This window comes from Sebastes umbrosus, chromosome 3 (assembly GCF_015220745.1).
Source record: "Sebastes umbrosus isolate fSebUmb1 chromosome 3, fSebUmb1.pri, whole genome shotgun sequence".
Classification (NCBI taxonomy): Eukaryota; Metazoa; Chordata; class Actinopteri; order Perciformes; family Sebastidae; genus Sebastes; species Sebastes umbrosus.
In genome coordinates, this window is record NC_051271.1 from 39123596 (window position 1) to 39137801 (window position 14206).

Below are 14206 nucleotides of genomic sequence, written 5' to 3' on the forward strand. Positions count from 1 at the left end.
TTTCATCTATGGCAGCCAAACGTGCAGATGCAGCAGCTGAACTGGCTGCGAAGGAAGCGGAGTATGAGATGTTGCTAGAGGAAGAAAGACAAAAGGAACTGATACGAGAATTAGAGGGAAAACAACGGAAAGCGATGGAGGCACAAAAACATGAATTGGAGCGACTACAGGCAGAGAAGGAAGTGAGGGCAGCTCAAGCTAAGCTGAATGTCTACAACAAGGAGACAAGACGCGAAGTTCCTGCCCACATTAACAACGAAAGGAACAAGGAAGCAAAAAATATGCCTAAATCTGCAGTACTTCCATCCCATGTTGCAACACACTCCAATGCTGACATTTCCGCTCTCGCTCAGGTCTTCCAAGATGGCATAGCCTTAAATAGGCTCCCTGTTCCAGAGCCATTTGTCTTCAATGGTGATCCAATACAGTTCATTGAATGGAAAGCAGTGTTCACCTCACTCGTTGACCAAAGGTCAATTGCTCCAGCTGGAAAACTCCACTATCTGAAGAAATATGTTGGTGGCCCAGCACGCAAAGTTTTAGATGGCACCTTCTACCGAAACGACGATGATGCCTACCAAGATGCCTGGAATAGGCTGAATAGTCGCTATGGCCAGCCATTCACCATTCAGAGAGCATTCAGAGAGAAACTCACAAATTGGCCAAAGATTCAACCTAAGGACGCAGAAGGATTCAGAAATCTCTCAGATTTTCTGAACACCTGCCAAGATGCCATTCCCCATGTCAAGGGTCTCAACATATTAAATGACTGCGAAGAGAATCAGAAGCTCATTCATAAGTTACCAGACTGGGCAGCTTCTCGCTGGAACCGACAAGTCACGCAAAGGCTGAACGAGAAGCAAGAATTTCCAAGTTTCAAGGACTTTGCCAGATTCATGTCGACTGAAGCTGAGATTGCCTGCAATCCTATTACGTCATTTCATGCCTTTCATTCATCAGACTCTGGCATAGACAAAAGAAATTTCAGAAACATGAAGAGAAACAAGGCCAGTGTTCTCACCACTCGAACAGTTACAGACAACGAAAGCCAAAGGTCAGACCAGAGAAAGGTCAAGCTACCATGTATTTTGTGCCAAGACAATAGACACCAGCTTAATACATGTTTCAAGTTCACCGAGATGCTGTTGAATGAACGACGGAACTATGTAAAGGAGAAAAAACTCTGCTATGGATGCCTAAAACCTGGCCACAATGCAAAAGACTGTCGTTATCGTCACTTCTGTGACACCTGCAAGGGAAAGCATCCTACAGCTCTCCATGACGACAACTATAGAAAGGAAAGGCCTACAGTGACAAATCAAAGTGCCGCTGCCACGTCACTCAGTGTAGCAGGCGAAGGCTCATCCAGTACATCAATGGTGGTACCAGTGTGGGTGCCATCTAAATACAATCCAACCGCTGAGAAACTTGTCTATGCTCTACTCGACACACAAAGTGATACGACTTTCATCGACCAAGAAGTGAGCGACGGTCTCACTGCTGACAAGCATCCTGTGAAGCTGAAGCTGACCACCTTGAGTGGAAAGGACACGCTTGTCACAAGTGAGAGAGTTTCTGGTCTTTGTGTAAGGGGATACAGTTCTGCCATTCAAATCAATCTGCCAGCTGTTTATACAAAGGACTACATACCGGTTAACCGGGCTCACATTCCAACTTGTGAGACGGCTAAACAATGGAGTCATCTCAGAGAAATCGAAGGTGAAATCCAACCACTGAAGGACTGTGAAGTGGGCCTTTTGATAGGCTACAACTGCTCCAGAGCAATGGCACCGAGGCAAGTCATTCTAGGAGGAAACGAGGAACCCTATGCTGTACGGACGGATTTAGGATGGAGTATTGTAGGCCGCTCATCACATGGCGATGATTCGCTGAGCACAAGAGGTCTGTGTCACAGAGTCTCTGTTAAGGAAATGCCTCCATTAACTCCTGCCGATGCTATTCGAATCCTGGAATCTGACTTCAAGGATGGCAACAATGACAGCAAAACAGTGTCACAAGATGACATCACATTCCTAAACAAGCTAGATAAAGGCATCCGGAAAAATACACATGGCCATTATGAAATGCCTCTTCCATTCAAAAACAGACCCAGCTTGCCTGACAACAAAGACTCAGCCATGGTACGCCTCAATCACCTAAAAAGGAAATTGCAAAGGGACGAAAGGTATAAGGAGCAATATGTCAAGTTCATGGAGGAAGTCATTGAAAATGGAGAAGCAGAGCAAATCGAAGATGGAGGGAGTGAAGGGGAGAGATGGTACATTCCGCATCATGGTGTTCGTCATGCGAAGAAGCCAGATAAACTTCGTGTGGTGTTCGATTGCTCTGCCAGATACAAAGGAACCAGCTTGAATGACCACCTCCTCTCTGGGCCTGACATGTTGAACAGCCTCAGCGGAGTCCTCATCCGATTTCGACAGCACCCTGTTGCACTGATGTGCGACATTGAAAAAATGTTTCATCAGTTCTATGTCGACGATGCTGATCGCAACTACCTGCGCTTTCTTTGGTGGAAGCAAGGAGATCTGAACTCAAAGCCTAGTGAGTTCCGTATGAAGGTGCATCTGTTCGGCGCAGCCTCCTCTCCTGGATGTGCAAACTACGGGCTGAAGCATCTAGCTAAGGAGAATAGCGACCTCTACCCACAAGGCTCATTGTTTATCATGAGGGACTTCTGCGTTGACGACGGAGTCATAAGTGTCAAAAGCACTGATGATGCTATTAAGCTTGCAAGAGAAGCACGTGAACTCTGCCATGGGCGGTCTACGTCTACACAAATTTGTATCAAACAACAGAGAAGTCCTGGAGAGTTTACCACCCTCAGAGCGAGCAACCGAGGGTAAGAATATGGACCTAGCATTCAACGATCAGCCACTTGAGAGAGCTCTCGGGATTCAATGGGACGTGGAGTCTGACCGCCTCCAACTTATCGTCAGCCTCAAAGCTCACCCTGCAACACGCCGTGGCATTCTGGTTACAGTGGCCAGCGTGTATGACCCTCTTGGGTTTGTGGCGCCATTCCTGCTAAAGGGAAAAATCGTTCTTCAGGAGATGTGTAGGCGTGGCACGGGCTGGGACGATCCTCTCACCGAAGAGCTTCGTCCGAAATGGGAACAGTGGATAAGTGATCTGGCTCATTTGGATAAGGTCACCCCCCCGCACTTATGCACCTGTAGGATTTGGAAAGGTCTCTAAGACAGAGCTGCATCATTTCTCGGATGCCAGCATGAAAGGTTATGGTCAGTGTTCATACCTTAGACTTCAGAACGAAGAGGGAGATGTTCACTGCACCCTAGTGGTGGGAAAATCACGCGTCTCACCAACCAAAGTTACAACCATTCCCAGATTGGAATTGACAGCTGCAGTTGTTTCTGTGAAGATGAGCAACATGCTAAAGGAGGAATTTGGACCTACTGACGCTGAAGAGTTCTTCTGGACCGACTCCAAAGTGGTCTTAGGTTACATCAAAAATGAAGCACGCCGCTTCCACACCTTTGTGGCTAACCGTGTTCAGAAGATTCAGCTCAGCTCAGCCACTCAACAATGGAGATATGTCCCAACCAATGAGAATCCTGCTGACCATGCTTCTAGGGGCTTGACTCCCAGTGAGCTTCCGTCATCCACCTGGCTCACTGGACCCAAGTTCTTATGGAACAAGGAAATGAAGCTGCCAGCAGATGAGATTCCAGAGTTAACAATCGGTGATCCTGAAGTCAGAAGTGCTCTAGCACTTACCACAAGAACCACAGAACGAGTAAGCCTCGTTGATCGCTTATCTAAGATCTCATCTTGGTCACTGGCTACTCGATTTGTTGCACGCATTTTAAGGTGCATCAGGAAAAACAAGTCAAACAGTCTCAGTACTGTAACAGAACGAGAAGATGCAGAACGTTGCATAATCAAAGACATGCAGGAAAACGTGTATCGTGAAGAGTTGAAACTGCTGAGCAGAGGGATTCCCCTACCATCTCACAATCCATTATACTCTCTCGATGTTTTCCTTGACAAAGATGGTATCCTCAAGGTGGGAGGAAGACTGTGCAACGCCTCTCTTTCCAAATCCATCAAGCACCCTGCAATCATTCCCAAAGATCATCACATCACGAGGATGATTATCGCTCATCACCACGACAGGATGAAGCACCAAGGTAAAGGTCTCACCATTATTGATATCAGGTTCAACGGCTACTGGATTCCAGGAATCAACCGAGCAGTAGCATCCTACATTCGTCAATGCGTCACATGTAGACGGCATCGGAAACCAACGGAGGAGCAAAGGATGGCTGACTTACCTCCTGAGCGTGTGGAACCATCACCCCCATTCACTTTCTGCGGAATGGACTGCTTCGGCCCGTTCCTTACGAAGCAAGGAAGAAAGGAGAACAAGAGGTACGGACTTCTCTTCACTTGCCTAAGCTCCCGTGCCATTCATATTGAGATGCTTGTCGACATGTCAACTGACGCATTCATTAATGGCCTTCGATGTTTCATTGCCATACGTGGCGCTGTACGTCAGATCAAGTCTGATCAAGGAAGCAACTTCGTTGGAGCCAAAAATGAACTCAAAGAAGCTTTAAAGGAAGTTAATGCAGACCGGCTGGCTGCATTTCTTGCAGAGAAACAATGCGACTTCAAGATGAACGCACCCTATTCAAGCCATGTCGGAGGGGTGTGGGAAAGACAGATTAGGACAGTGAGAAGCATCCTGAGGCACACACTTAGCCTTTCCTGTGGTAGGCTGGATGATGCCTCGCTACGAGCCTTCTTTTATGAAGCAATGGCAATCGTCAACAGTCGTCCACTGACCGTTAACAATCTCAGTGATCCCATAGTCTCGAGCCACTCACCCCTAATCATCTTCTGACTATGAAGTCTGTCAAGGCCTTGCCTCCTCCAGGTGAATTCGTCCGAGAAGACATGTATGGCTGGAAAAGGTGGCGACACGTTCAATACCTGGCGGAACAGTTTTGGAGTTGATGGCGAAAGGAATACCTTGCCAACATTGCTCTCAGACAGCGTTGGCATACCCCAAAAAGAAATCTGCAAGTTGGAGATATTGTCATGATGAAGGAAGATGATGTGCACAGGAATGAGTGGAGACTGGGTAGAGTCTCAGAAACCACTACTGACAAGGACGGACTAGTAAGGAGAGTTAAAGTCTGCCTCGGTGACAGGAAGCTTGGCAAGAAAGGTGAGCGTCTCCACAAGATGTCAGAAGTCGAGCGCCCAATCCAGAAGCTTGTCCTGCTGCTGGAGACTTGCTAAGTCTGCCTCCCCCTCCATATAGTTTATAATACCTCCTTCTTAATCTTCTATAGCTAACAAAGGTTTTCTAGTTTTAGCACAAGTTACCTGTGCTCCTTTAAGGGTGAAGGTCATTTTCAGTTATAAATCATTCGTGATTAAAACAAACTGTATAATGTTCTATTATGCACTAATGATTGGTGGGAGTGTAAGTGACTCCTAAATGTGTATTAAGGTCTGTTTATAAGGTAATTACTTTCTGCAAGCTTTTATTTTGAAAGTCACCTTTTTACATTACGTGACTTTTATTTTGACGCCACCTCCTGGCGGAAGAAGGATAGTGCTACGGAGATTTACTGAAGGAGGGAAAGCACGCAATTGCGCTGCTTTATGTCATCATAAACTGATAATTAAGCGCCTAGCCAGTACGGGAACAAGGTATTGTGTGTTGAATATGTTTTATGATTATATGCAGTAACATTTTGTGATTTAGGTGGACGCACTTACAGTGTGTGTGTTTAATTGTGTTGTCATTCTGACGGTCTTGCTAACATTAGCTTTTCATGGAGATTGCTGTAATGCTAGCTTTCTAGCTTTTCATGTGCAAATGTTGGGCTTAAGGTTTGATTGGTGTTAATGTGTATGGCAAATACAGTATATGGATAAGGTTTGTAATGTTTACATTTTTAGTAAGAGCTCATTGTATTTTATTTGTCTGTCCTTTAGCTCTTACGGTGTTTTCTGAAGAAAGGTGTTTAAAGAAGAAAAGGTGAATTTGTGTTCAAAATATGGCTAACGGCTGAACATAAATAAAAGGCTTCTGAAACATCAGTACGCTTCACCATTGTCTGGCTGGGGTTCGCTACAGGGACAGTGCTAGTCCTTTTCGTTGTTAGAATAAAAAACACACCCATGGGAGGCCGATCAAAAACTTTTTCTTTGCCTGCTTAGCTTCAGCACTTATTTGGGGTAGTTCTGTAAGAACAACAGTTAACTAGCCAATCAGAGATTAAGACAACATTTGGTACAATAGTGCCCAATAATTAGTGTTTACCCGGTAGCCAACTGATCAAATTAGGCTGTTGGGTGTGATATCCCATGTGTTGTAACGAGTAAATCAACTCAAAGGGAACAGCAGTATTTATCACTGTAAAACAGTGGTATCACACTTACATTTGTTCTACCAAGATGACCAGTGTTTGATGACGCTACCAGTCCAAACCATCCCATCTTTAAAATGAAAAAATCATGGGGCTGCCTAATGAAAAGCTGACATTAAGACAAATGGGAGTGATTGACCAATGAAGTCAGTCCATTGAAGAGGATGATTGGCTAGAAAGTAAGAAAGCAGGATCAGGGTTGGAAAAAGTAAATACGGGAAAAGTGGAGGTGGGTAAGAAGACAAGAAGGAGAGCGGAAGAGAGGAGAGGAAAAACGGAAGGAGGGCAGAGAGGGTAGGAGGAGTGGTTAAGAGGAGAGGAGAGGAGGGGAGAGGAGAGCAAGCGGTGGGGTAATGAGTGAACAAAGGAAAGGAATATCACAGCCATATACAGTTTGGACCAGATACCTTGTATGCACTGTTAATCTAGACTTTATTATGGTTTACATGTTATTTTGGTTTAACATCAACAACTGCTGCATTCCCATCATGCCCTGAATATACAGTAAATCACTCTGCAATGCCAGCCAGCCTCAATGGCAACTTTTGTCTCATTCTATTGATAATTCTAGTAGGCAAAAAGATTCCATGTACATGGATATTAATGAAATCATACGGTTCAAAAGCATAATGTGACGTGATGATTTGTAGTTTTTTTTTCTTTTTCAGAAGAGGTCATATTATAAAGTTGATTCATTATAAATTGGAAACAGCAGCTTGAAGTTCTGCCAAACTAAAACTTCCCATTTGTGTCTTTGGACAGTGCAAGGCTCTCAGGTTTATCCTCGGAAGCCTGGGCTGACACACGTCTGTCATTTTACTCTTTTGGAGTGTGAACATCTCATAAAATGTTTGCCTTAATAGTCACTGCAGTGATAGACTTATATGTTGCTCTTTTAAAGGGACTGTTTGTAACTTCTTACACGTATAAATCATTGCGGGTCGGTGTGCCATGCGCACTCGCGTGTGGCTACGCTGTTCAGACTCAGAGTCCAACACAAACTACACGGAAGCACCAAAACCTCTTGGTTGTATCTAGTGAAGCCCGTCTGTTAAACAGTGTTGGCCGCGGTTGGAGGACGCGGGGGAGACCGTAGCTTTGGTCTCCAGGACCGGAGTCTCTGCTGTACTCTGCCTGCTCGCCTTCACTCACACACCGCGCTCGTTCTTGCTCTTTCTCTCCACTCTCACGTGCATGCGCGCACACTCCACACTGCAGAAGAGTTAGTTTAGCTCTGAGAATATCTAGTGAATGTACAGTGGACGTTTGTACAGAAATAACTGCTGTAGCTCCTCCAGACCAACAGAGGTTTCCCGTGTCTTGTGAAGTGACGGGGCTCCGCAGAGAGAAACGTTATCGTCTCCGACCAAAACTCCGGCATCTCCCCTGTTCCCTCCGGCCGCGGTCGGGAGACTGAGGCAGGAAAAGCCAACACTAGGATCAGCATTGATTCATGGAGAGATCTTCGTCTGGTCAGCTAACATTACTGCCAAGCAGCTGAAATATAGAGTGATATTGTGGTTTTAGCTGACGTGTGTCGCCTCACTGTTTTGAGCGATGCTCGTTCATGTCTATGTAGAGCGAACACAAGCGCGAGCGCGAGCAACAGGACGCTGACTTTCGTTGACTTACTGGCCACAGGTGTCGCTGTTAACAAGACATTTCTGATTCTTACAAACAGTCCCTTTTAATGATGGGTGTGATTGTTCAATTGCCGAACCGTTTTTTTCATAATCTCCAATAAAAGCAGGTGTGTAGCCGATATCCAGCTGATTAATGCCTCAGTACCTTCCATTCACTAATTATCTCCTCTTTGAGGAGTCACTGCCATTAAAACTAAACAGTCCAGACCAGGAAAGAGAAGAGCATTTGGAACTGGAATCCACATTTTAAGTTTCACTGATGGAAGCTTAACAGCAATCAAAAACAGGTAAGGGGGAAGCTTGAAGGCTTAACAGAACATGTTTTCCACTAGTATCATTTTGCGTCATTGAGGCCCAATGAAAATGCAGTTTGCCACTGAAGTTGCTGTGCACCACCATCATGTGAATGCAGCTGTTGTTCGATGGTATGAATGAATGCCGATTCAAAAATGAATTGTCTAAACATTGTCTATGACTGTGAGGTGAGGGAAGTTTTAGCCATCAATCATCACTCTCCTACCCGTGTTAGATCTTGACACTCTCAATGCCGTAAACGTTGTAGCCCTCTTTATAGGTGGCGTAGTTTGGCTGGTGGCTGGGGGACAGCAGGTTGAAGTTGGGTGCGTGTTGAGGAGAAGACAAAGTGTGTGTGTAGTTTCCTGTGTGCTGGGGGGACGACAAGGTGTTGGCTGCCACCTTCATGACAAAAATAAAGTCATTGTTATTATTCTACTGATTGTGTTTATGCAACAATGATGACTCTTTAGCCATGTGAGTAATTATTATTATTATTATCATTATTATTACCGATTCATGCGACAACAACCGTTTGAGTACTGATAGCACCAATAGTAGATAACTGCAAAAGCAACAAGGGTTTGCATTACGAGAGAGAGAGAGAGAGAGAGAGAGAGAGAGACGGATAGAGAGGGAGAGAGAGAGAGAGAGACACAGATAGAGAGAGAGAGAGAGAGAGGGAGAGACGGATAGAGAGAGAGACACAGATAGAGAGAGAGAGAGAGAGAGAGAGAGGGAGAAAGAGAGGGAGAGAGAGACAGAGAGAGAAAGAAGGGGAGAGAGAGAGAGAGAAAGAGAGATGGAAATGTGATCAAAATCTTATCACATTTTACAGTAAATATCAGCATATGTGTGTGTGTGTGTGTGTGTGTACTCCAAGGCCCAAATGTCATGCTACAAATAATATAAAAAGATGACCATTACATTGTGACAGAAGTGCATAATAACTGACCACTTCATTAATTTGCCTCTATTTCAATACATAAAATAAAAAGGAAATTAAATCTCTGTTCTGCATTCTATACATAATTAGGCAGCTTTCTTTCTGCAGATTGTTCTTGCAAAAGAAAAAAACTACAAATATCCCTACCATTACTGGGACAGACCCATTAATCCCATACGTATAGTGAAAATGAAATGAAAATGTCCAGCGGAGACCACCATTTGCGAGGCCCATAAGCTAATAACAAACCTAGTGACTCTCACCTACATCCAGAGAGAGGATGGAAACATGGAATCTGAGTGGGCCATGTTCGCGGGCATGGACCGTACAAAATATGGACGTGGTTTCTGTGACGTCACCCATAGGTTTCTGAAGAGCCGAAGCTCAAAGTGAGCAACTCCGGCCGTCACCATCTTGGCAGTGACAACACAGCCTAAAGCCTAAAGCCTTGGACACACCAGGAGCGTCAGGTGCGCGTGGCGGCTGCGTGGCGTGGTGGCTGCGTGATTCACGCATCAGGTGTTCACACTAGCTGCTTGTCTGTTGCTGCAGCTGCTGCTGTCAGCCCTTTCTTTCTACATAGAGTTTGCCTTTTAATGGCCATTTCATTTCATTATAAATATAATTTCTATTTATTTTAGACAGAGAAAGGTTAAGAAACGTGTGGTAATTTGTAAATAATAGTAATAATCCACAATTAAAACTCCGTACTATATTCATTCATGGAGCCCTCCAAGTCACTGCATGTTCTAGAACACTGTCCGGCACATATTTCAGAATAAAAGCCTCGTGTTAACAAATGAAGGATTTCTGTCTACAGAAAAAACGCTTGAGGGCTTTTATTTCGAAATGAAAGCAGGAAGTGTTGATTAAACCCCATACTTTATTAATTCATGGAGCTCTCCAAGTCACTGCATTTTCCACAGCACTGACTGCTCATATTTCAAAATAAAAGCCTCGTGTTAACAAATGAAGGAATTCTGTCCATAAAAAAAAAATGCTTGAGGGCTTTTATTTTTAAATGAAAGCAGGAAGTGTTGATTTAAAAATAAGTCTTTACTTTTTTTTCATCTCCGTAACATATTCTACAGATAGACATCGAAACTTTAGTAATCTTGCTGATATGATGTCAATATACTGTCAATAGATCACTTTCACTGTCTGTTGTTGCTGTGAGACGCGCGCGGCACGCGTCCTTCCTACCAGCTGCCATCCCCTGTCGAACCAGTCCCCTCTGAGTCAGGACAGGGCACAGAACTGCAAGAATTGAATGTAACATATATTTTTGCACTACTACTTAATTACAGCTAAACAGTACACTACAAGATGTTTCTGAAAACATGAGGAGAAAAATAGTCATTACAGTAACAGAATATTGATTCATATTTGATCAGCGCTGCCTAGCTTGACCGTTTGGTCGGAGTTTGCGAGTGATTGACAGCTACCTCTGTCGAATGAACAGCCAATAGGAACGCTCTCTCTCTCTGAAATGAACTGTGATTGGTCAAAGTCTCCTGTCAGGGCTAATCATTTACAGCCTGAAAACAGAGCCATGAGGAGGTGTAGAGGTCTCTCAGAACACTTGAATTACAATAAGTTTAAAAATTATTATGGAATTTGTTGCCCAATGAGGCCAAAAAACATTCTGCCTACTGCAGGTTTAAAGGTATAAAACGCAACAATTTCCTAAAAAAAAACAATGCATAGGCTGATACAAATTAAGCCCTCTCAATCATCTCTTCTGCCCTACTAATGTATGACGGTACAACGGAGTATAAGGGCCACATTGAGGAAAAAAATAAATCTGAGATTTTGAGAATAAAGTCATAATATTTTGAGAATAAAGTCATAGGTTTACGAGAAAAAAAGTCTTAATATTATGATAATAAAGTCAAAGGTTTACGAGAAAAAAGTCGTAATAGTATGAGAATTAATTCATAAATTTAAGAGAAAAAAAGTCGTGGTATTATGAGAATAAAGTCACAATATTATAAAGTAGTAATTTTACGTTTTTACGTTTTAACTTTACGTTATTTTTTTTCCCCCCATAAAGTTGACTTTATTCTCGTAATATTAAGACTTTTTTTCTCATAAAGTTATGACTTTATTCTCGTAATATTACGATTTTTTTCCCCGTAAAGTTATGACTTTATTCTCGTAAAGTTATGACTTTATTCTCGTAAAGTTATGACTTTATTCTCGTTATGTTACGACTTTTTCTCTTAATATTATGACTTTATTCTGAAAATTTCAGATGTTTTTCCCTTAATGTGGCCCTAATACTCCGTAGTACATTGTTTCTTTGGCCCTCACTGCATTAGACTTATATACTATATACTTAGACTATAAACTGTGTTACCTTCATCACAATGCTCAAATGTTTTGCGGCTCCAGACAGATTTATTTATTTTTTTGCCTAAAATTGCTCTTTTGATAGTAAAGGTTACTGACCCCTGGCCATGTGCTTCTATCGGTGTGTCAGTTTGACCGAAGCACACACACCAAGCAGAGAGGACAAGATGCACTTCGGCTGCATTCAATACAAATTCAGTGTGTGTGAATGGGTGAATGCTGACATGTAGTGTAAAGCGCTTTGAGTGGTCGGAAAAGCTTTGAGTGGTCGGAAAAGCACTATATAAATGCAAGTCCATTTACCATTAACCATATCCTGACAGTAGAGCATGAGACAGGTAATATGAAAGAAATCATGTTCCTCTGTGTCCTCCGTTGCTCCTAACGGCATCTGCAAGATTTCACAGACCGGAGGAAAACAACCAGTAAGAGCTGATCTGGAGTCTGCCGTCCAGCTTCCATCTATGAGAGCCGGCTGTCAATCACTCGCAAACTCCGATCAAACGGTCAAACTAGGCAGCGCTGATCAAATATGAATCAATATTCTGTTACTGTAATGCCTATTTCTCTCCTCAGATGTTTTCAGAATCCTCTTGTAGTGTACGGTTTAGCTGTAAAATGAGAAAGTTTGTGACCCCGCAGCCATGTCGAGATCTCAGTCGCGGAAATACCAAGCACCGCCCACCAGCTGGAGCACAGCCAATAAGAACGCTCTCTCTCTCTGAAATGTCCTGTGATTGGCCAAAGTCTCCCATCAAAGGCTAGATTTTCTTAAGCCTGAAAACAGAGCCATGAGGAGGAGCAGAAGTCTAGTTTTCTCTCAGAACACTTGAATTACAATATGCTGAAAGGTTTTTATGGAATTTTTGCCCAATGATGCCAAAAATATTCTGCCTAGTGCCACTTTAAATAACCCCACTTCTGTAGTTATTTAAAGCTAAACCAAAATCTTTTCCTAAACTTAACCAAGACGTTTTATCGCCTAATCAAGTTGATCTTTTCCTAAGCCTAACAAATGAGTTTTGTTGCCTAAACCTAAGGAAGTTGTTTCCTGTGAAGACGGAAGTTTATTTTGAAAAGACTGTATGTATGTAACGAGCGAAAATCGTCACTTGTAGCTGGACATTCATAGAAAAACGAACAAAAAGGCAGGAATAACTTTTTCGTAAGATATACGAACCGCTGTATGAGAATACGTTGACTGAGGACAGTGACTTCACAAAGGAAATTGACATTAAGTGTGGATTGATGCTGCTGTAGCACTTATGCACTGTTGACATTGTACGCCTGGTATGAATTTGGGATGAGACCCCGAGTGGGTAATGTAGTCTTGTCCAGCAGCCCTGCAATAAATCCTACCTTCATGAAAGTTGTAATGTTCAGTTTTTGTTTTAGAGAGGTGTTGGTTCAACTAAATGGTCGTTTTGGAGACTGTAGCTTGTGCTGCTGTTGAATTGTATTGTGTTATACTGAGGGGTGTTTCTAGTATTTTCCCCTCTCTGATCTACATAGGATGGACTAAATATTAGAAACACATTTCAGTGTAAGTATAATGCAATAGAATTCAACAGCACCATGAACAACAACTTCAAAAATGACCATAAAAGCGTAGCTAACAAACTGGCAACTGAGTATGCCTCACTATGGATAGTATTATAAAAACACTGGCATACTATTTCATTACTTACTCACTTATATTACATTTAATTCACTTCTATGGGATATGAATTTCACACATATGGAAATGCTACAATAGACACATCACATTGTCACATCACATTAAAGGGGAACATCGGACATTTTTAAAACACCGATATTATTCCGGAGGCTATATATCATGATAGGAAAAATACTACATCCAGCTCATGTACGCGCATATAGCAAGGGCGCACCGGGAAACCACAAGGTGGAAAGGTAAACAGTAACTGACTAAATCTATTTTATTTTATGTTAACAATAAACACTTATAAGACAGAGAAACTGTGTGATACTAGGGATGTTGATAATTAACCGTTTAACCGTTAACTGACATTAAGCATCTTAACCGATTAACACTATCGGTTAAAACGGTTAAAAGAAATGTTAATAATTATTTAAAAAGCTGAGAAAAACTCGTCACTTAAAGGAGAAAAGCTGGTCCACCTTAAGAGAGTCTGAGCCGGGGTTACAGAAATAGGAAGTTGGCTCCCGTCTATAGCGACAATGGTGAGCACGAAGCTACCAGCAGAGCTACAGATGCTAACGTAGCACAAAAAAAACACACTGTTTTGTCGGACAATCGCTATCGTTAATCTGGGCAGACACACAGCTGACAACCTGCTAAACTAAACTAAACTAAACTAAATGTGTGGTGGAGACTTTTACTAGGAAAGTGGCTGCATGTCCGTGACACTACACGCAGCATCGTGGCTGCTAAGTTAACGCTCCCGGATGGTGAACTGGGGACTCAGTTGTCTGTTGTGATCATATACTGCAGCTGGTACGCAAAAATCTTGTCGGTTAACGGTTAATAAACGGTTAACGAGGGTCTTTTATCGGTTAATAAT

The 14206-nt window shown here is 42.9% G+C and overlaps 1 protein-coding gene and 1 long non-coding RNA gene across 5 annotated transcripts in view; one reads left to right on the forward strand and one right to left on the reverse strand.

Annotated features, from left to right (window-relative positions):
* The window catches only part of LOC119484777 (glutamate receptor 2-like), a 133147-nt gene that overhangs the window by 12483 nt on the left and 106458 nt on the right, over positions 1 to 14206 (reverse strand). For 2 of the 4 annotated variants that reach the window (XM_037763857.1, XM_037763856.1), the window contains exon 19: positions 8589 to 8764. The exons of the other annotated variants lie outside the window; for them this stretch is intronic. In XM_037763857.1, coding sequence (XP_037619785.1) covers positions 8594 to 8764 — 171 coding nt within the window. In that variant the 3' untranslated portion in view covers positions 8589 to 8593. The remainder of the gene's footprint in view (positions 1 to 8588; positions 8765 to 14206) is intronic. 4 annotated transcript variants of the gene reach the window in all.
* On the forward strand, positions 5388 to 6096 carry LOC119484788. The gene is made up of 2 exons (XR_005206116.1): positions 5388 to 5703; positions 5992 to 6096. It is a non-coding gene; the product is annotated as an uncharacterized LOC119484788 (long non-coding RNA).